This window comes from Euphorbia lathyris, chromosome 2, assembly GCF_963576675.1.
Source record: "Euphorbia lathyris chromosome 2, ddEupLath1.1, whole genome shotgun sequence".
Taxonomy (NCBI): Eukaryota; Viridiplantae; Streptophyta; class Magnoliopsida; order Malpighiales; family Euphorbiaceae; genus Euphorbia; species Euphorbia lathyris.
The window spans coordinates 136,863,818-136,886,205 of NC_088911.1; the positions used below are offsets into that span (position 1 = coordinate 136,863,818).

Sequence of the window (22,388 nt, forward strand, 5' to 3'; positions counted from 1 at the left end):
CGGAGAGATTAGGATTGAGTAGAAGTATAGAGGAAGGTACTTTTGTCATACTCAATTGCTGATATTGTAAAAGGTTTGAGGCTCTACCTTTAAAGAGCTCAGTAGAGTATTTGAAATCTCGGAACGTGTTCCGGGGACAGGACGTAGACTTAGAAGAAGCCGAACCTGGATAAATCTGCTGAGTGAAGTATTTCTTACCTTAACTCCTTATTTTTATTGCTTGCTTTAAATAATCAAAACTGACCAAGTAAAGAGGTCAAGTTGAGTTGTGCGCGTTGAACGTCTGAGCTCAGGAATAGACTCTAAGTGCTATCTCCTGACTTAAGCTAAGAAACTGACCTAGTCACCTGTTGACTCAGCCAGTACCTTACTGTTTACTCAGCGCCGCTGTTCAAACTCTTTTTTTTAAAAAAAAGAAGTCTGCCTAAATTGCAAAAAGTTTAAATAGTTCCTAACCCCCCCCCCCCCCCCTTGGAACTATACTTGCAACTAAACAAGGGACCAACACAAATGACTTCACACTCATTGGATACACTAACGCGGATTATGGACGAGATAAGCTAGAGCGTAAGAGTACTTCAGGAGGGTGTCACTTCCTTGGAAGCTGTCTAGTATCTTGGTTCAACAAGAAGCAATCGTCAGTGGCCCTGTCAACAACTGAAGTTGAGTACATTGCTGCTGGAAGCTGTGTGGCCCAGGTCCTATGGATTAAGCAACAGCTAGAGGATTATGGAGTACAAACTGAAACAATCGAAGTCAAATGCGACAACAAGAGTGCCATTGACTTGTCCAAAAATCCTATCCAACACAGCAGGATGAAGCATGTCAGCATTCGGCATCACTTCATTAGAGACCATGTACTCAAAGGTGAGATCAAGCTGACCTACGTTCCAACCGATGAACAGCTTGCGGATATCTTTACGAAGCCTCTGCCTCATGAGCAATTTAACATACTAAGGGAAGCTATCGGTATGTCTAATCCTCTTCAATAAAACTCCATGTTTAATTAAATGTTGTGGGATTATCATGCTGAGTGATTTGTGCTTAAATAGTAACTATTGCATGCTGAGATAATATGAAATATATAAAATCACCTTATGCTGAGTAGACATATATACTGAGTGGTTATCATAAGCTGAGTTACTAAGCGTACAAATACTTCTTCTACGTAAAACTGAGCACTCAGAAAGTAAAAAACGTTTAGTATTCTAGATGCTGAGTAAAACCAGTTGCATAATAAATGCTAGCACGCGCGTTAAATAGCCACCTAGGATGACGTAAGCGCAATAATTAGAAAACACATGCGCCGAATGTGTCATAAATGCCTGAGATAACTGTCGATTGATCATCTCAAGATCAAACCGCCATTCCGACGTATCAGATCAACTCAGAACTTCTATAAATAGTGGACGAATTCCCACTAACTCCTCTTTACGTCTGAAATCTTAGGCATTCGATTTTGTCTCTCTAATCCATAATCTTCAAATCTCTTAAAAATTCTCAAGAAAACTATGTCTGACAATTCCCAGAACCATTCCGACGAGCAATACGATGATAATCGCTCCGATCTAAATCCCCCATCTCCTGCTGAGCAGGACTATAAGGAGACTTCAACTGACTCTCAAGGGGATGGTCAGCATGACCAATCTAAGGTCAACACTCCGAGCAAAAACCCTAAGGCTGACCAAGCAACACCTTCGAGAAAGAAGAAGGACAAGAAAAACAAGCAACCAAAGGAGAAGGTATTCCTCCCCGTTTACAAAAACGCTCAGAAGTGTGAGGTTGTCCGTTGCCGTTGGTTCTCTAAAGGGTTCGTGGAGGCTGAGAAACCCTTTTATGAGTGGATATCCAGGAATGGCTGGACTGAGCTATTCTCTCTCCCCGGTACCACCTATCCACAATTGGTAAGAGAATTTTACAAAAATCTCAGAGTTAACGAGGATAATGTTGACCACTTAATCACCAAAGTCAAAGGCAAGGACATCACAATCACTCTATCCTATCTCTCAACTCTGCTAAAACTGAAGGCCAAAGGTTCAGAACTCAGGACCACGAACGACTACTTGAAAATTGACTACCCTGTAGAGTTCTGTAAACCAAAGAATCATAAAGGCAAAATTGCCAGTACTTGCATGGGACAGCCTCAGAAAATGGCTCATTACATCCTGACCAATTTCTTATTCCCCAAGATCAACGCCTCCTCCTCAGCTTCCAATTTCGAGCAGTGCTTCATCTGGCATATGCTGAACTATATCCCACTCAACATGTCCGTCTTTCTTATCGGCGCATTCCAACGAAGTACCGGGAAACTCGGGATGGGCTCCCTCATCACAAAAATTCTTCAGGACCACCAGGTGAGCACCGTCGAAGAAATTGAAATCTGGGGTACGGAAATCGCAGCGGCACTGCTGTTCGGCTTAGCCTATAACCAACCCATTAAGGCCAAGAAAGGAAAAGGGGCAGAAGAAAATGAAGAAGGGGATAATATGGTTGAAGAAGCACAGGATGTGCCAACCAAGAAAGGGAAGAAGGTAATGGTTGAAAAGGAACCCGTTGACCGAACTAGACAGGACAAAAAGCGGAAAGATGACCAATCCGCAAAAGATGTCAACACAGCTCCGAGGAAGCTGAGAATAATATCTAGTGCAAAGAAAGCTGCCGCTGAGCAAGCTCAAAGGGAATCTAAGTCAGCGGAGAAACAGAAAAGGCAAGTTGAGCCTGAGGAAGAAAGTGAGGAAACCCCTGAAATGCCTCTGAAGAGGAAGAAAACCTCTGGGTTGACGCCGATTGAAGTTAACCCACTTGACTTCGTGGTCACTCCTGAATCACACTTTGTGCGGAGTCAAGAAATTGACCTTGAGAAGACTCCTACTGATTAGGAGGAAGAACTGGGTAATATTGGAGGTCAGTCTCATGCTGATAAGATAGGATCTGCTGAGCCAAGTGTGAATGTTGCTGCTGAGCAAACTGAGAACCAAGCTGAGCAACCAATAAAGGACAAGGTTGTGGAAGGCCTTGATGCCGAACTTGGACCTAACTCCGCCTCTGAGTCTCTCGACTTCATTGCTGCTGATCTCTCTCCTCAAACAAATAAGGACAGCACAGGAAAACAGATCAAACGTAAGGCTCTGAAACCAAAATTCATCGATCTACTGGATGAGTCTCCGCTCAGGGATCCAATCATTGACCTCATCAAACTTCAGTTTCAATTCTTCTCAACTGTCACTGAGCCCACTCCGGACCAAATAAAGGAAAAACAAGCCTCTGTTTCTCAAACTGAGAAACAAGCCAATCCCAAAGCTCCTCAGGATCCTATTTCTGCCAAGCAAGTGCTCGAAGTTCCTGCTGCTCAAGACAAAGAGTTAGCAAAGGAAACTCCTGCTCAAATCAGTTCTGAATTGCCTCAACCTTCAAAATCTCCTCAACTTCAGGCTGATACTGAGCAGGTCAATAATTCTGCTGATCCACCTCTTCCTACTCCTTCAATGCAGAATGACAACCAGTCAGCTCCTGCTGCTGACCTGGCTAAAAGTGCAGCTGCTGACCAAGCTGGAACCTCTACTTCTCAGCACCAAACACCTCCTCCATCCGGTGCTGACAAGATTCCGGCCTCTGAACCACAAACTGATGAATCCTATGCTTACTTAAACGCTTCTGAGTCTGGCAGGAAGATTATCGACTCAGCTCAAGCACTACTTCAGGACATTCATCAAACTCAGGCTGATGCTGCTGGGTCTATTCATATTGAGCCAACACAAATCTCGTCTGTCACTCAGCTTCTCACTGAAATCAAAGGTCTCAAAGACTTGATGAGTGTCATGACCTCTTTTGCTTCTCAACAGCCTAAGCAAGAGTTAATAGTAAAGCTGGCCGAACTCCAGCTGATGATGGTGAATCATATGAACGCCATCCAAGGTCAACTCAATGCCTTATCAGCTGTGAACTCAACATATGCAACCTCTGATGAGGTTAATCAACATTTCTCCCAGTTAACCTCTGAGCTGACCGGTGCTCGAGATCTGATCTGCTCCTCCTCCTAGTGTTCCATCGAACAGATCAGTGAAGCCATTCTCTTACTCAATCTGAATAAAGAGGAAATGGACACTGACCTAGTGAAGACAAATGAAATTCTGCAATGCACTCAATCTACCCTTAAGCAGGTTCGGCAAACCAACACTCAACGTCAACAATATGACACTGCCCTGCTCAGGATGTATCATCAATCATATGTTCGGATGACAGAATCCATAACTTGGATCGGGAAATCTCAAGAGTATCTATTAAGTATGCTCAGTGCCAACATTAAGATCCCCGCTTCCACTATGTCCGATGGCATGGAAGTCTTCAAAGGTCTTCGGGAGAGTACGAGTCAACTTCAAATGTACTCATCAAAACTGACTCGTGCTGTTCAACAGGGAACCTTCTATACTCCTCCTCCAACTCCCGATGCTGGCAAAACGGGGGAGAAAGAAAGGCAAGTTGTTGGAACTCAGCAGAAACAGGGGGGGATAACTAAGCCTGGTTCAACTTCTGTTGACCGAAGTAATCCAAGTCAGCAACAAAGAACTGCCAAGGTCAAAGGCAAATCCTACCAAGTTCAAGTCAACATAAAAAGATAGATTAGAAATAGGCTTAGACTTGTAACTTTATATTTGGCGTTCTAAGTTGTTATGCTGACTATCTATATAAGCACCTTTTTATCCAAACTGACTTATCTATATGCGATGCTTACTTGTTATGATTATATGCTGATCTGTCGTACTTAACTAATCATTGAAAATCTTGTGAACGTAAGGAAAATACAAGTAAAACATACTCAGCACACATAACTCTGATACCTATATGATAACTCTGATACCTATGTGCAACACTGAGTAACAACTATATGTTCCAAGTATTGACCATCTTCTGAAAAGCTGACCTAGGCTTATCTAAATTAGATCTTGGAAGGTCTAAAATTAAACTAAGTCAGTAAAGGCATTTCACTCGATTAAATCCTAGAAAGATTAGAGTTAAATTGAGTCAATAGATGCAACCCTTACGGGGGAGTAACTTCAGAAGAATCAAAATCAATCATGGGGAACTTTAATACTGAGTTCCATAATTAAATATTTTTGCCAACATCAAAATGGGGGAGTTTGTTGAAACACATTTACACATGATTTTGATTTGACAAAATTATTTAAGTTAATCCCATGATTAAGACAATTAAATTTATGTGCTTTGATTTAATTGTACTAATGTGTTTGTTCAATGTTGAGTATAATTATAAATGAGAACAGAAATAAAAAGTAAGACAGGACGAAGTCAGCATGTGCTACAGAAGCTGAGTAGAACACAACTCAGCATAATAGAAGAAAAGTCTTCTTCAGAACAAACGCTTGAAGACGAAGCTGACCGAAGAAGCTGAGTAGAACGTGACTCAGTATCGCCAAAGATGAAGATCGAAGGCAACGTCTATTGAGTCAAGCTGAGTGTTCATCAGGACAGCGCCAATGATCCGTTAACTAAAAGACAAGACCCGACAGAGATCTGCGCCAATTCAGAAGCCTTGGAATTACGCAAGGAGACAGTTTCGAGATGCATGGATCAACTGGCATTTGGCTAAAAGATGAAACTGGTGCTAGAAGATGAACCTGATGCCTGCTAAATTCAGACGACAGGATTGGCCTACAAAACTGTATGCTGAGCAGTGAATGACGCAAGAAGACCGTTTGAATTCAACGGATAGATCCGAATTCAAATGATTGAGGCATTAGATTTCACTATAAAAGGACAAGTTCATCTCTTAGATCCTTTGCCGAAGTACAAAAAGAAAAGCATACATACAAGCACATACAAACAAGAAAAAGCAAATACTTACACCCAAATCCTATTTCTGTGTAAACGTCTAGATTGAATTTGTATTCATCTAAAGTGTTCTTCATCTAGAAAGAACAAATTTGTATCAATTGTAAAGATTGAGAGAGTGGTGTTGAGTACTCAGTTTTAGTACTCAGTGGTAGAGAAAATCTGAGTGTCTGGTTATAGCGCTCAGTAGCACTACAAAAAAAGGGTCTATTACGACGCTAAAATTTATAGTTTAACAACGCTTTTCAGCGTCTTTAAAGGTTTACCCACGCTTTTCAAAGCGTCGTCACAAGCGTCATTAAATTGCGTGTCGTTAATTTTAACGACGCATAAAACCTTGTGTGGGTAAATTCTATTTGACGACATATCGCATATAACGGTCGTCATTGTTGCCAACGCTTACATTTTAGCGTTGTAATTTTTTTTATTATTCATTTTTTATTTTCTAAATTTCCACTACATTTTAATAAAGCGTCGTAAAGTTAACGACGCATAATTTCTGTTATGTCCTTATTTCGCTTCAGAAAATATTCATAGCGTCTTAAATACGAGGACACTTTAGTTTAAAAGCATCTCCAAATTCTTGACATTTAATTGTAAAAATGTCTACGTTTAGCTACATAAAAATCGATTACATCCCAAATGCAACGACATTTTTCCACTAAAATATCGTCTCTAAATTACGACGCTTGAATATTATTACGTCTTCAATATAACGACATTATCTTGAATGCTGCCACACTTCGATTAAAAAGAACATCTCGAAAATTGCAACATACATTATATAATTGTTTCCATTTAGCTATAGTAAGAATCTGTTTTTAAAAAATTATTAACTATTGTAAATTATTATTATCATATTGAGAATTAATATTTGGATTAAAGGAAGCTACATTAAAATCAAAGAACAAAAGAAAGAGAAATAAACACTTATATAAGCAATAATCAACACATATTTCAACATTAATCCCTTTACACAAACATCAAAACAGTTAACAAAACAAATGCTGCCACCAACGAAGGTGAAAGAGCTAAATGTTTACAAGGCATCCTTCTTTAACAAGTCCCCCATTCTCTTTCTCATCCGAGTAAAGACAGCAACAACACAAGCTTCCATCAAAAGTGTTAGTTTCTTTATCCACTTTTGAGGTTCCTTCAACATCATTATTATCATACTTGGTTTGTCTGCATTACTATAAATTTAAATAAATATCAGGCAAGTGAAATAAGTTTTTTTAGTAGAAACAAGAAAGAAAAAAACCAAAGAATTAACCTGGGATAAGGTACCAAAATAGGCACATAGTTTTTCGAGAAGTATCAATTTAGGCTTCACGTACAAAATAACACCAATATAGACTTAAAGTTTAAAAAAGGTACCAAATTAGGCCTCGATAACAGAACGAGACACGTCATTGATATTACTCGGTTAAGTTCTTTCAATTGTACGTGGAGGGAGAAATCAGAACTTAACGGAGTAATAGGAATGACGTGTTCTATCTGTTTTCCAGGCCTAAATTGATACCTTTTTAAAGGTTAAGCCTGTATTAGTGCTATGTGTCCTTTGGAAACAAGATTTGAGATTACAAGTTAATCAAGTAATCTCAAATCGCTATAAAAGGAAAGGAAAGAAGATAAAAATAATAATTTAAGAACAAGAGCACCTACTTGACAAGACCTTCTTCCAATTTGCACATTTCATCATAACACCACTCCACAGCCAAACCAGTGTCATGCTTGAGATCAGGTGCAGAATAACGAAAAGAAGAATTGACAGGTTGAACATGAACTATCCCAGGAGCACTGCTACTAGAAACCATTAAGTCTTGTTAAGAATCAAGTTGATCATTATCTAGCAGAATATATTCGCAATGCTTGTTCGTTGCTATATTTGGTTAATATTTTCCTGACTTTCCTTACCATCCATGAATATTTGCTACTTTTTCTTTTCTTGAAAACTCTGCTAACATTTCTGCAAATCACAAAAGTTTAGACATAGTATTGTGAAAATAGTTTTACGAAAGAAAATAGCATATCAAGTCTGGTTACCTTAGCATGTTGAGTTTCAACTCCCTGGCATGGGGCAGAAAATGCAACAGTTTATCTGGCAGCCATTTCTCTTATGTGAAGATCATGTTGGCTGATACATGCAACTAGTCTATGAGGTATGAACTCATTCTTTGCGTGCCCATTGTAAGTCACACTACCCAATAAATTCAAAAGAAAATCAGGAAATCAAGAACATTGGAATCTAATCCTCACAATTCATTAAAAAAAACAACATATATATATAGCTACCTTAAAATCAGGATCAAGTTTTCCGGAACTTGGAGGACACAAAAGCAAAGTCATTATGCCATATACAAATACCAAAATGATTGGCAACTAAGATTACCGAAGCTAATTCAGAAATTAAATATTCAAAATTTCATATACCTTGATGGCTCGAGGGTTCCACTAACATCATTAAGGATGGCCAAGGTTTCTTTCTACTTGGAAGGAGATGTAAATAATTCAAGGGACCTTTTCAGATGCATAGCATAACCAAATAAAATAAAATAGGAAACAATAATTTGATACTGTGTAGATACTTACCTCTACAACACAAGCATTACTTCCTAAAGAGCTTCTGCTTCTAGATTTAAATGATCAAATAAAGGCCTTTTTATGTATGTATGATACACAAGAACTCCCTAAGTAAGAATATGATAACTATTTGCACCCAAATATCAATATAATGATTTTATGAGAAACAAAATACTCTTAATTGTAATTGATTACAAGTTTCAAGTTGTGTAACCACTAACATTAGCTTATGAAATCCTATAATTGAATAAATAAAGAGACAAAATAGTACCTTTAAATTGTTGTGTAATTCACTATTTAATCAAGTTAAGATCAATAAATATTGTACACAACTAGGAAACACCATCAATAGCAGAAGTTGGAACACCATTATGAACTTGATTTTCCCAAATGAGCTGATATGATTTCAATTTCCAAGAAGCGACTCAGATTGAAGTTTCCTGTTGCGAATATAAAAACAAATTAGGAAAAGAAAATCATCCAGTTGAGTTGAAGAAAACAGAGACAAAGAGAAAGATAAATACAGAGAGGCAAGCTTTGTATTTTTTTCCACTAAAAAACTCATCCCTTTTTGTCCAACTGACCCTTCACATATACCAAACCTAAAAACCTCATGGGTCAATATTGAACTTTAGAAATGATCCAAGGTAATAAATTTCCTTTTATTCAAACTTGCACTAAAGTAATTTGAAATCCAAAAGATCAAAGAAGAATGGAAACATACAAAACAAACACAGAAACAAAAAATTATAGATTAATTACCTAAATCAAACATAAAATATCACGTGAAAAAGACATCAGAAACTAAATTCAATGAAACCCTAAAAAAAATACTTAAACATACAAAGGAATCTGAAATAGAGAAAGAGAACTGGAATCGATCAATAAAAAATTCAAGGGTAAATTCCAAAAAAAAAACCCTATGGTTTGATGTTGTTCCAAAAAAACCCTTGTGGTTTGTTATTACAAAAAAAAAGACTTACGGAAAATGGCTTAACAGTGTTAAAAAGCTGACGTGGCACAGGGGTAAAATTGGAAAATCGATTTTTTTTTTTTTTTTTTACCTCTCCCTCCTTCCTTCTCCTTCTCCTTCTCCTTCTTCTCTCCTCCTCCTTCTTCTTCTTCTCTCTTCCTTCTTTTTTTTTTTTTTTTATGTTTCGGAAATTATGGAGCCAATGCGTCCGATGAAAGCTTGAGTAATAACGGAGATACCAAAAGTGGATAATCTGGTGAAAATAGCACGTCCTGCAATTATCCACATCTTCTTGTTTCTGACCATATCTTCTCCTTCGATTTCACTTCTTCTTCTTCTATTTCTTCAATATCTCTGTTGGCTAAGAGATTTTCTGTCGGCTCTCCTTCCATTTTTAATGCTAACCTCACAACTAATTGGGGATTAAAAACTGTTTAAATAGAGAGCAAAATATTTGATTTCAGAAGAATTTCATCACGTAAAACAAATATGTATACATCACTGTCAGATGATGAAAAAAGAAAATGGTGATGATGAAAAAAATAGACTCCAGATTTCCGGAAAATTTCTAGAAATCTCGAAAAAATTCCAGATTTCCGTCGGAAATCTGGAAAATTTCCAGATTTCTGAAAAATTTTCAGAAATCTGGAAATTTCCGAAACATAAAAAAAAAGAAAAAAAAGAAGGAAGAGAGAAGAAGAAGGAGGAAGAAGAAGGAAGAGAGAAGAAGAAGAAGGAGGAGAGAAGAGGAAGAAGGAAGAAGGAAGAAGGAGAGGAAGAAGGAAGAAGAAGGAAGAAGGAGAGAGAGAGGTAAAAAAAAAAAAATCGATTTTCCAATTTTACCCCTTGCCACGTCAGTTTTTTAACGGTGTTAAGTCATTTTCCGTTTTTTCGGGTAACGGCGTAAAACACAGTCCTTTTTTTTTTTGTAATAACAAACCACAAGTGTTTTTTTGGAACAACATCAAACCACAAGGGTTTTTTTTGGAATTTACCCAGAATTCAATTACTTAAGAGGTCCACAACCAATTAACGGAGCAAATTAACTCATTGCGTAGCGTCGACGTACCAGTTCAAAGTGCCAGACGAAGAAGAGCAGTTCGATCTAGTGACGAAGGAGCCATGGAAAGGAATTCTCAAACTGTTGAAGCGCCACGCAAATTAGAAGGTCGGAATCGTTCTTCCCGGAGGAGCAGCGCCACATCCACGCGGAAATCTGGACTGGAATAATGAAAAGCATGACGGACACTATGGTAAAGGCAGAGGATGAAACAGAAAAATGCCTAACTTATTGGAATGGCTTTATACGCCCCTCTCCCCAAAAACTCTAACCGCCCGTATACATTTGAAATATCTTATTTTAGTAGTATTTATCATTTATTTGCAGTCAAATTTTTCTTTTGAGAAATTAAACTAACATTAATTGAGTAAAATTAATTTATATATATATATATATATATATATATATATTAACGTCTACTAAAGAACAATTTAGTATCTCTTAGAAAAAAAAACTTTAGTATTATAAGAAAAACACTTTTATATATCTACAAATAAATTTAAATATATTAATTTATATAAATAAAATAATATAATAATGTACAAATAAAAAGTAAATAAATTAATGAGCACAAAACAAAAAAGTGTCTTTAAATTAAAAAGTACTGGGACACTTTTTATCGACACAAAATCTGAACTGTCTTTAATTTTTAAAAAAAATACCGATGCTTTATTCCAAATGTGAAGTTAAACTTTTAAAAATGCCAAAAAAAATTAACACCGTCACTAAGTGAGTATAAAATGCGACACAAATTAAAAAGTGTGGTTGAATTTTTAAATTACGGATAAAAATAAAAATTATATTCAAATGAAAAAATATTGGGACACTTTTTTGCGACGTAAATTCTAAACTGTCGTTAACTTAAAGAAATGACGATGCTTTTCTTAAAAGCGTAGTTAATTTTTTAAAAATGCCATCAAATAATAAAAAATGTCGTTAAGTGATAATATAAACCGACACAAATATAAAAGTGTAGTTAAATTTAAAGATATAAAGACACATGCCAAAAGCGTCGCTAAAAATATGTCGTAATAGACTTTTTTTTTGTAGTGTAGGGTTGAGTAGACGAATAGAGGAAGGTACTCTTGCATACTTAATTGCTTGTAAACGGTTTGTGCTCTACCTTTAAAGAGCTCAGTAGTGGATTGAAAAAGCCCGGAAGGATTCTGGGGACTGGACGTAGGCGGTGAGGCCGAACCAGGATAAGACTGCTGAGTAATTTCTAACCATTCTCTTAATATATATATGTATGTGTTGCTTGTTTAAATTACTCAGTATATAATCTGTATAAGCCGACGCTAAGTAACTAGAGTGCCGAGTTGGAAGCTGACCTTAAGTGTTAATTCTCAATTCACAAGTAAAACAGTTCTAGTCAGGCTCTCACTAAAGCTGTCTTGCGTCGCGCTCAGCCTTGCTGACCCAATCTGAGTGAAATTGTTTAAAGAGTTAAATTAAGTCAGCAATTAAGTGAAAAAGTTTCATTAGTTCCTAACCTCCCCCCTGGAACTAATCTTATTACATTACACGGGACCAACAAAGGTGTCATTATTTTATTCGTACTCATTTAATTCTGGTAAATTATACCTGTGACCGCTCAACTTTGATCTTATCTTTTTTATAGCGTCCAAATTTTAGAAAAGGACATACGTCCCTTTGTTTTACTTATATAAAGTCCTTATGAAAAAAAAACGACCTCAAAATAACAATTGACGATCTTAAAATGTAAAAGTTCGAGAACTAAAAAATATTAGAACTGTATTTCACATGGAATCACGTGCTCCATTTCCCAAATCACCATTTTTTATAGATTTCTATATAGATAGTTACTTTCTATCTCCTAAACAAACTACGTCTAAATAAATTTAAAATAAAAGATTACAAGATCTAAAATAGTTTATAATATCATTTCCACTGGGTCTATAACAAAGATTTATCTGCTATTGGAATGCTAAAAGATTAAACGACTTTTATATTAGTGACCGAAATATTTAGTGGTCACAGATGTAATTTATGTACACTTTTTGATTATCTTACCAGTGTTGTTTGTAATTCCTATTAAATAATTTAATTGTGACTTTTATATGGTTGCTGCTATTTTTTTATTTTCTTGTAAATGCTGTTTCTAATTCTGATTAAATAATTTAATTATACTTAGTTCAATTCGTTGTTTATCAATAGGACAAGCATAAAACATAAGAACTACAGAAGTTCTTTGTTGTATAGCTTCTGCCTATGTAGATAACTACGATCCCTTATTGAATTTGTTTTTTCTGCTTGTTTTCATACTCAATTCACAGAGAAAGAATTATAAATACAGATTGAACCAAGTCGAAAAGCTTGTGATTCACTTGGATATGGCCCGAATCAATAGATTGTCGACACACGAAATCATGGAGGTATCAAGAGACACATTCAACAAACTATCTTCTCAACAGCATATCGACATCTCCGCGGTTGGGAAGTTCTTTGATTCTGCTCGGTTCGATCTTTCCGATGAGGAGATTAAAGACGTGCAACTCGCACTTGTACTTATAGCTTCTGCTCACAAGCTGAGCGAAAAGCTCTTCGATGACGCGAAAAGATTGCTCAACTTGTGTGATTTCTTGTCTTCTTATAATGGAAATCCGGTTCAAAGGGTTGTTCATTATTTCACCAAAGCTCTTCAAGAGAAAATTGCTAGAGAAACGGGGCGTGAATGTCGCGAAAGTCGTGAAAGTAAACCATTGTGTCCTCTTGATCTTGTAACAAAAGGTGTAGATCCTGCTTTCATTTCATGTTGTTTACGAGTTCCTTGTATTCGAATCTCGCAATTCGCTGCAATTCAAGCTGTTCTAGACAGTTTAGCTTCGGCAAGAAAAGTACATTTCGTCGATCTCACAATCCGAAGTGGGATACATTGTCCGGTGTTAATGCAAGCTTTAGCAAATCGTCATGAAAAACCAGTCGAGTTTCTGAAGATAACAGCATTCGCAACGCCACAAACGAAGCAGAAAACAGAGGAGATTGGTAAATGTTTAACCTGTCTAGCTGAAACATTAAATCTACCATTTTTATTCTGCGTGGCTATGATTCCCGACATCAAAGATCTCGAAAAAGAAATGCTGAACATAACTGATGATGAAGTAGTTGCTGTTTTTTCATTGAATGTACTGAGACATACAACTTCCGTGCCTGATTTCTTAAAATCTTTTTCTAGATTCCTAAGAAATTTAAATCCGTGTGTGTTGGCCGTCGTTGAATCCGAAGAACTTGGCAATTCGCTAGTATTTATTGATCATTTTCATGAATCATTAATTTCCTATGGTTCATTTTATGATTGCATTCAAGCTTGTATTGATCAGGGAGACCCGAATCGGGCCGTGCTGGAGGTAATGGTAGGACATCAAATTAGATGTACTGTAGCAGCTAAAGATGAGGAAAGAATTTATAGCAGGCAGATGAATATTGAAGAATGGAGGGATTATTTCAGTGGTTTTGGAATGGTTGAAACTGAAGTTAGCATGTCGTCTTTCGATCAGGCAACTTTATTACAGAAGAATTTCGCTTCCGAGAAATCATGCTTACTTGTTAGGAATGGAAAATGTCTTGTGATTGGATGGAAAGGAACTCCATTTTTTTCAGTTTCTGCTTGGAAGTTTCAATAGGGACATTCTGGCGGTCTTGCATTACGGTTCTTAAACTTTTTTTGTAAAATAAAAGTGCGTAAAATGTATACGGATAAGTTTTGGAATGTTAAAGAATTGGAGGACTTAATTTAATAAACTAAGTTTTATTGAAGATAATTTTACAAGAAAAAATTATACAACTCTTGCACACACAACTCTCATCAAGATGCACTCACTCACATCACTAATTAGCTTAATTTTTCTACACATATCTCATTTCTCCATGCTCCTATATTTAAAGGTGGGTTCACTCATTTTGGACCACACTTTATGTCGGTGGTGAGAGGCTTTATTAGCCACAAATCTTATTGTTACAAAACCAACCATAAAACATACAAAAAATCTAAGATATTTATTTTAGAATATCTAATAGTTTAGTCTAGAATTATCTAGTTAGTCGGTGGTGCATTTTCTTTTAATACTCCCCCCCCCCCCAACACCGACTTTTAGTAGCTCGTACTTGCTTGTCATTAACTCCGCCTATGAGGGTCACTTGGTGGCCTTTACAGCCGGTCCCAAGCCCGGACAAAGGAGGAGGGTTGCGGTAGGTTTGTGGCGGCCAGCGTAAAACTTAGCCACATCTTATGACATGAACCATAATATAAATACCGTTGGGGCGTTCCCTACTCAGCGACGCGCTGCACTTCCTAGACCCGGGTGTAGTGATAAATGTGCAAGGGTTGCTAGGTCGTCGCCCCGAAGCGGCGCGCCACCCCAGGACCCGGGGGTGGTGTCAAATATGCAAGGGTTGCGGGTAAATAAGCTAGTCCACGGTAATGGTAGGGGTAGGGGTAAGGGTAGTAGGTTACGCTTTGGGACATGGAACATAGGTTCTTTGACAGGAAGATTAGCTGAAATTGTAGATGTTATGAAGAGGAGGAGAATAAATATATTATGCCTACAAGAAACCAAGTGGGTTGGAGCCAAGGCTAGAGAGATAGCTCCTTGGGGTTATAAGCTTTGGTACTCAGGAAAGGATAAGGGTAGAAATGGAGTAGGTATTCTTATTGATAGGGAGTATATTGATGAGGTAGTAGCGGTGTCTAGGAAGAGCGATAGAATTATGAGTGTTAAGCTAGTGATAGGGGATGAGGTTGTGAATGTCATTAGTGCATATGCGCCACAAATAGGATTAGATGTGTCTATAAGACAAGCTTTTTGGGATGACTTAGAGGAAGTGGTGCAACAGGTTCCTAGGGATGAAAAAATGGTACTAGGGGGTGATCTCAATGGACACGTGGGTTCTAGGCGAGATGGGTTTGAGAGTGTTCATGGAGGGTATGGTTTTGGAGATAAGAATGAAGCAGGAAATGATATTTTGGAATTCGCATCAGCCTATGACTTGAGTATCATGAACACATGGTTTATGAAGAGAACATCCCACTTAGTGACTTATCGGAGTGGCGGTAATGCGAGCCAAATTGACTTCTTCTTAGTAAGGAGTGCTTGGAGAAAGAGTTATATTGATTGTAAGGTGATCCCTGGTGAGAGTACGACAACCCAACATAGAGTAGTGGTGCTAGATTTTCGAAGTAGGAAATGTATAAGAAAACAAACACCTCAAGTAGAGACTAAGATTAAGTGGTGGAAATTGCAAGGGGAGAATCAACAAAAATTTGTGGATGAGATGACCAAAAAAGATATTTGGACTTGCAATATGGATTCAGATATAGATTCAATATGGAATAAGATGGAGCATAGTATAAGGGAAGTAGCGAAGGAAGTTCTAGGGGAATCTAAAGGTAGCATGCCACCGGGTAAGGACACATCTTGGTGGACAGAAGAAGTACGACAAGCAGTAAAGAGTAAGAGAGAATCCTATAAACTATTGGGGAAATGTAGGAGTGACGAGAACTACGAAAAATACAAAGAGGCTAAAAGGGAAGTAAAGAAGGTCATACGAGATGCTAGAGCAAAGGTGAATCGGGATCTGTATACAAGATTGGATACGAAAGAAGGGGAAAGAGACATATATAGAATTGCTCGGATGAGAGATAGGAAGACGCGAGATCTCGGAAAAGTTAAATGTGTGAAGGATGTGGACCAGAAAGTCCTAGTTGGAGATAAGGATATCAAGGAACGATGGAGGTCCTATTTTGATGACTTATTTAATGGAGATCGCCAACAAGATGTTGGAGATATAAGTATCCATCACGATATGATAAATCATGAATGCCTGCGGAGAATTCAAAAGGGTGAAGTCAAAATGGCATTAAGTAAGATGAAGTTGAAGAAAGCAGTAGGACCTGATGGCATCCCTATTGAGATTTGGAGATGTTTGGGAGAAAGAGGAATCGAATGGTTGACGACGTTCTTCAACAAAATTTGGAGAAACAATAAGATGCCATCAGAATGGAGGAAAAGTACCTTAATCCCTTTGTATAAGAACAAAGGCGATGTCCAAGATTGTGCCAACTATCGGGGAATCAAATTAATGAGTCACACTATGAAACTTTGGGAGCGAGTGATTGAACAAAGGCTAAGGAGGACGGTGAAGATCTCGGAAAACCAGTTTGGCTTTATACCGGGAAGATCAACTATGGAAGCCATCCATCTAATGAGACAATTAATGGAGCACTATCGAAATAAGAAGAAAGACTTGCATATGGTTTTCATTGACTTGGAGAAAGCATATGATAAGGTACCAAGGGAAGTACTTTGGTGGGCCTTGATAAGGAAAGGCATTTCGCGGAAATATATTGACATCATAAAGGACATGTATGAGGGAGTATGCACGAGTGTACGTACTAGTGTTGGGAAAACTGAAGAGTTTCCTATTACGATTGGAGTGCATCAAGGTTCCGCACTAAGCCCATTTCTTTTTGCCATCGTTATGGATGAACTAACAAGTTCACTTCAAGATGGTATACCATGGTGCATGCTGTTTGCAGATGATATTGTGTTGGTTGATGAGACGAAAGAAGGAGTGGAGATGAAGTTGGAACTATGGAGGCAAACTCTAGAATCTAGAGGCTTTAAGTTGAGTCGAAGTAAGACAGAATATTTGGAGTGTAAGTTTAGCGGCCGTAGGAGTAGGGAGGCAGGGACAATCACCCTAGATGGGAGAGTTGTTCAGGCCTCGGATTGCTTCCGGTATTTAGGATCTATTATCCAAACGGATGGAGAAGTAGATGGAGATGTTGCCCATAGGATTAAAGCTGGTTGGTCGAAGTGGAAGAGTGCTACGGGTTTCCTTTGTGATCCCGGCATGCCTAATAGATTGAAGGGAAAATTCTACCGGAAGGCAATTAGACCAGCATTGTTATATGGTACGGAGTGTTGGGCAGTGAAACACTGCCACATCCATAAGATGTCGGTGGCGGAGATGCGTATGTTGAGATGGATGTGTGGTCACACGAGAAAGGACCGGGTGCGTAATGAAATAATTAGGACAAAAGTAGGGGTTACATCTATTGAGAATAAAATGAGAGAAAACCGACTAAGGTGGTTTGGCCATGTGAGACGTAGAGCGCTTGATGCGCCGGTTAGGAGAACCGAAGAGTGGCAAAGGGATGTAGTGGTGAGGGGTAGGGGAAGACCTAAGCAAACTTGGAGGAGGGTGATCGAGAGTGATATGAGTTTATTGGGAATTGAGGAAAATATGGTAGTGGATAGGACGGAGTGGAGGGAGCGAATCTGTGTCGCTGACACGACTTGATTTTCACGGTTTTATATGATGGTTCATGTTAGCCGACCCCGAATCATTTCGGGACTAAGGCTTTGTTGTTGTTGTTGTTGTTGTACTTGCTTGTCATTCCAAGTTGCCTTTTGAACTGTTCAAATTTTGCACCGTTCAATCCTTTCGTAAATATGTTGGCAATTTGATCATCGGTCTTCACATAATGCATCTTGATGTCTCCGCATAAGACCTTCTCTCTTATGAAGTGATAATGCACCTCCACATGTTTAGTTCTCGCGTGGAACATTGGATTTTCAGTCAAGTGTATCGCTGACTGATTATCGCAGTATAGATGTACCGAGTAATCTACTGGCTCATGAAGATCTTTCATAAGCTGTATTAATCAGGTACATTCTTGAGCTGCTGTTGCTGCTGCCCTGTACTCTGCCTCGGTACTTGATAATAAAACAGTAGGCTGTCTCTTGTTGCACCAAGATATAGGTCCCGATCCAAGACTAAACACATAACCTGTAGTCGAACGTCTTGTGTCATGATTTCCAGCGTAATCAGCATCACAATACCCGCGCACCTCACTCTTTCCTCCTTTCTTGTATAAAATACCATAATCCATCGTACCTCGAACATATCGAAGAATTCTTCGAATAGCTTCTAAATGAGGCTTCTTCGGATTCTGCATAAATCGACTTACCATATTTATTGCATATGATGTATCTAGCCTCGTTAGAGTGAGATGGATAAGGCTTCCAACTAGCTGTCTGTACATCGTAGCATCTTCCAAGTCCTTTCCTTCAACGGACACATGGTGAAAGATTCAGAATATAAGCTGTTGTGACTAGAGCTTCACCCCAGAACTCCTTTGGCAACTTTGAATGTGAAAGCAAGCATCTGACTCTCTCCATTAAAGTTATGTTCATCCTTTCAGCCAACCCGTTCAACTGTAGTGTTTTTGGAGGGGTTTGTTGATGTCGAATACCATGCTCCTTGCAGTACACAATTAAATGGACCAGTGTACTCTCCACCGTTGTCTGTCCGAATGCACTTCAGCTTCTTGCCAGTTTGTCTCTCAACTTGGGCTACAAAATGCTTGAAAACATATAAGACTTGATCTTTTGATTTTAGAGTGTATACCCATGTTTTTCTAGAGTGGTCATCTATGAAAGTCACAAAATAATGAGCACCACCAATTGACTTTGGAAATGGACCACATATATCTGAATGTACCAGATCTAATATATTTTCCACTCTAGAAGGAGAGGAACTCTTGAAAGCAACTCTGTTTTGTTTTCCGGCCAGACAGTTAGCACATTTATTTAAATTAACATGATCCAATCCTGTCATAATATTTTTCTTGGCCAATTTTATCATGCCTTTTTCGGGCATGTGTGCGAGGCGTCTATGCCACAATTCAATTGCGTTTTCATTCTCCACTGTGTTGATCGCTTCTTGGGAGAGCTTTGTCTGTATAAGATACAGCCTTGAATATTTTCTGCCTCCTGCAACCACCATCGAACCTTTGGTGAGCTTCCATTGGCCATTACGGAAGGTATTATAGAAGCCTTCTTCATCAAGCTTGTCTACGGAGATCGGGTTCAGGCGCATATCTAGAACATGCCTGACATCTTTCAATACTAACTTCATGCCATTCTCAGCTTCTAGGTGAACGTCACCTTTTCCCATAACTTTGGAGAAGTTGTCATTTCCCATCCTTACAATACCAAAATCTCCTTGTGTGTAAGATGAGAAAAATTCCCTTCGAGGCGTGGCATGAATAGTAGCACCACTATCAATCACCCAAGTAGTCTCCTGGGTTACAAGATTGATAATATCAGCATCGTAGACATATTGAACTCGGCAGCAACATTTGTTCATTCGTCGTCGGTACTGTCATCTCTCTTCTCTTCCTTGCCTTTGCTTTTCTCTTGCTTGAGCTTCCTGCAGAATCTTCTGATGTGGCCTTTTTTCTTGCAGTGATGACATTCAACATTAGCATACTTGTTGGATTTTCCCCTGCTCTTGCCTCTGTCTTTGGATCCTCTAGCTTCGCTCTTTCCTCTAGAATTTACAACCAGAACATCTTATTGTGATGTAGAGGCTCCTTGCATCCTGCACCGCATCTCTTTATTTAAAATTCCACTTTTGACAAACTCCATGGAAATTTTGCCATCTGGTGCTGAATTTGAAAGTGAAATTCTTAGAGTCTCTCATGACTCCGGTAAGGAAGCCAGCGTAAGTAAAGCAGTGAGCTCATTTTTAATTTTAAGCCCCATACTGGAAAGTTGATCCACGATCCCTTGGAACTCGTTCAAGTGGTCTGCGAGAGAAGTACCGTCTCGATATTTCAGTTGAATCAATTTGGTCAAATAAAATAATTTGTTGTTGTCGGTTTTTGAGGCGTACAAATCTTCGAGCTTATTCCACAACGTTCGTGCATGAGTTTCGCCAGCAATGTGATTATACACATTATCGTCAACAAACTGTCGGATAAATCCGCAGACTTGCTCATGCTCGAAACCCCAGTCTCCATCCGACTTGCTGTCGGGCTTGTCTGTCCCGAACACCGGAAGATGCATCTTCGTCACATATAGGAGATCCTTCATTTTGCTTCTCCATATTTGAGCCATTTAGACTGACCATTTTGCTTGTCAATTTTGCCTCCATGTTGACTAGGCTATGATACCAGTTGTTGGGAATAACGCGGAAAAATTATTCCGTAAAAATATTGACGAGCAAAATAATCAATAAAAATGACACCGATAATTTAACGTGGTTCACCCTTGCAGGCTAGTCCACGATCAAGCTCGAGAGTAAATTCTTCCACTATAAAATAGTAGGCGTACAAATAGGGTGTTCTCTAGAAACTTTCTAGAGTTATAATAAGATAAAAACCCAAATAGTAGCACTCACGTGTTTCCCGAAAAACCTCAAAATAATTATCTTACTATTTTGTCTCTCCCCGAAAATAATCAGACTACCCTCAAAAATTAAATCACTTAAACAATTAGCCTCACTCCCTCAATTTCTGCTCTCACTCTCTTGCATCTGTATATCCATGGCCTTATATAGCCATTTTGTTGAAGACCATTCAACTAATTAGTTGAATGAAGAGATAAGGTTTTAATTGTGCCATGATTGATGGCACAATCATGGCACAATTTGGCATTCAATATGTGAAGTTATGAGAAGAGAGTTATGGCTGATTTTCCAATATAAAGATTTGGCGTTAACTTACTCCTCTATTTCATTGTTCATTTGATATTTTCTTTCCATTTAGACAAAACCAAGAAATTTCTTAGCCATTTGACTTCATCCCATGAGTTAAAAGAAGCCTAGGAACATGAGAACAAACCGAAACAAAAAGAAAACTAAAAGCGAGCCCGTATGGTTTTTGAAAAATATTGAGTAAGAAATTTTTTTAACATAGTGTTTGATTACAACATCAAAAAATATGAAGAAGTAGTGAGCGATTATTGTTTTCAAAAGAGTAGGAAGAAATGGAGTAAAATTCAAACATTTTAGAAAAATGTATTACTTTTTTTAAAAGAGTAAAACATTTTCTTCACTTTTTTCATATAATTTTCTGTTGACTAACCTAAAATTTTACATTGACTTATTTTCTAAAGCAAATAAATACTGAAAAATTAGAAAAATATTGTCTTATACAATATTTTACGGCAGAGAATGTATATTGAGACTCGAGCTACAACCATATATATATATATATATATATATATATATATATATATATATATATATATATATATATCATAATATTATTTAGGGAAAAGTACAAAAATAAATCTTGTGATTACACCTGTTTTCGAACAACACACATGTCATTTAAAAGTGTGCAAAATGGTATCTTGACAGCACGACTTAATGGCACTTCCATCCATACTAAAAAAATATAATTTTTATCCATTCAAATAGTGGGATCGGCACGATTTAGTGGCACTTCCATCCCTACTGAAAAATATTAAATTTTACAAAAAAAAATTTATTTCCAAATTAAACCATAAATCATACAAAAAAAAAATGTCATTTCGTTAGCAAACATATATTAAATTGACTAATGGTATTAAAAGTCAAAGGAAAAAAATTTAATTTAGTTTTTATATTTATTTATTTTATAAATTAACCCCCTTATTATCTAATTATCACAAACAAACCCTAAAAAAAAAAAAATCAAATACACCCTCTTCTCCATCTCTTTTTAATTTCTTATTTCTCTCTCTTCTCTCTCTCCTCTTTGTTAATTTCTCTCTCTAAAATCAATTGAATTTCCATACTACTTTATATAATAACTTCACTATTTATTTTTCAGTTCAAGCTTACAATATCCAATTGTTTAATTTTCTCCTTTTCATGACAGAATATCGACAAGATTCCTTCAGTCAATTGCCGAGTTTTGGTAATTCATGTAAGCATCATCAATTCCCTTTTACTAAGGGGGTTAATTTATAAAATAAATAAATATAAGAACTAAATTAACTCCTTTTCCTTTGACTTTTAATACTATTAGTCAATTTGGTATGTGTTTGCTAATGGAATGAAACTCAAGTTACCATTTTATAAACTTTTAAACCATATGGGTGTTGTTTGAAAACAAATATAACCAGA

General features: G+C 37.6%; 2 protein-coding genes across 8 annotated transcripts; one reads left to right on the forward strand and one right to left on the reverse strand.

Annotated features, from left to right (window-relative positions):
- Nucleotides 1–6,770: 6,770 nt before the first annotated feature.
- On the reverse strand, nt 6,771–10,719 carry LOC136217009 (uncharacterized). 7 transcript variants are annotated; one of them, XM_066003572.1, is made up of 7 exons: nt 10,476–10,719; nt 8,284–8,873; nt 8,146–8,173; nt 7,897–8,050; nt 7,768–7,819; nt 7,516–7,656; nt 6,771–7,043 (listed from the first exon to the last, which is right to left on the reverse strand). In XM_066003572.1, the coding sequence occupies exons 5-7, from the start codon at nt 7,815–7,817 to the stop codon at nt 6,890–6,892; spliced, it is 345 nt and encodes a 114-aa protein (XP_065859644.1). In that variant the 5' UTR covers nt 7,818–7,819; nt 7,897–8,050; nt 8,146–8,173; nt 8,284–8,873; nt 10,476–10,719; the 3' UTR covers nt 6,771–6,889. The 7 variants fall into 7 exon arrangements, with proteins under 7 accessions (XP_065859644.1, XP_065859645.1, XP_065859643.1 ...); XM_066003573.1 differs by lacking the exon at nt 8,146–8,173 and having other exon boundaries at nt 8,705–8,873; XM_066003571.1 differs by having other exon boundaries at nt 8,146–8,873.
- A 2,101-nt stretch (nt 10,720–12,820) lies between these two features.
- Nucleotides 12,821–14,110, forward strand: LOC136217518 (DELLA protein RGL2-like). The gene has a single exon (XM_066004108.1). It carries the CDS (start codon nt 12,821–12,823, stop codon nt 14,108–14,110), a length of 1,290 nt encoding a protein of 429 aa, XP_065860180.1.
- The last annotated feature ends 8,278 nt before the right edge of the window (nt 14,111–22,388 follow it).

What these genes read in the sequence shown, in the direction of transcription:
- LOC136217009 (XM_066003573.1), bottom strand. Translation starts at nt 7,817, where the DNA reads ATGTTAGCAGAGTTTTCAAGAAAAGAAAAAGTAGCAAATATTCATGGA. An exon ending in GTAGCAAATATTCATGGATG is followed by an intron (nt 7,657 to 7,767) that starts GTAAGGAAAGTC and finishes AATGGTTTCTAG; the next exon opens with TAGCAGTGCTCCTGGGATAG. An exon ending in TTGGAAGAAGGTCTTGTCAA is followed by an intron (nt 7,044 to 7,515) that starts GTAGGTGCTCTT and finishes TTAAATTTATAG; the next exon opens with TAATGCAGACAAACCAAGTA.
- LOC136217518 (XM_066004108.1), top strand. Translation starts at nt 12,821, where the DNA reads ATGGCCCGAATCAATAGATTGTCGACACACGAAATCATGGAGGTATCA.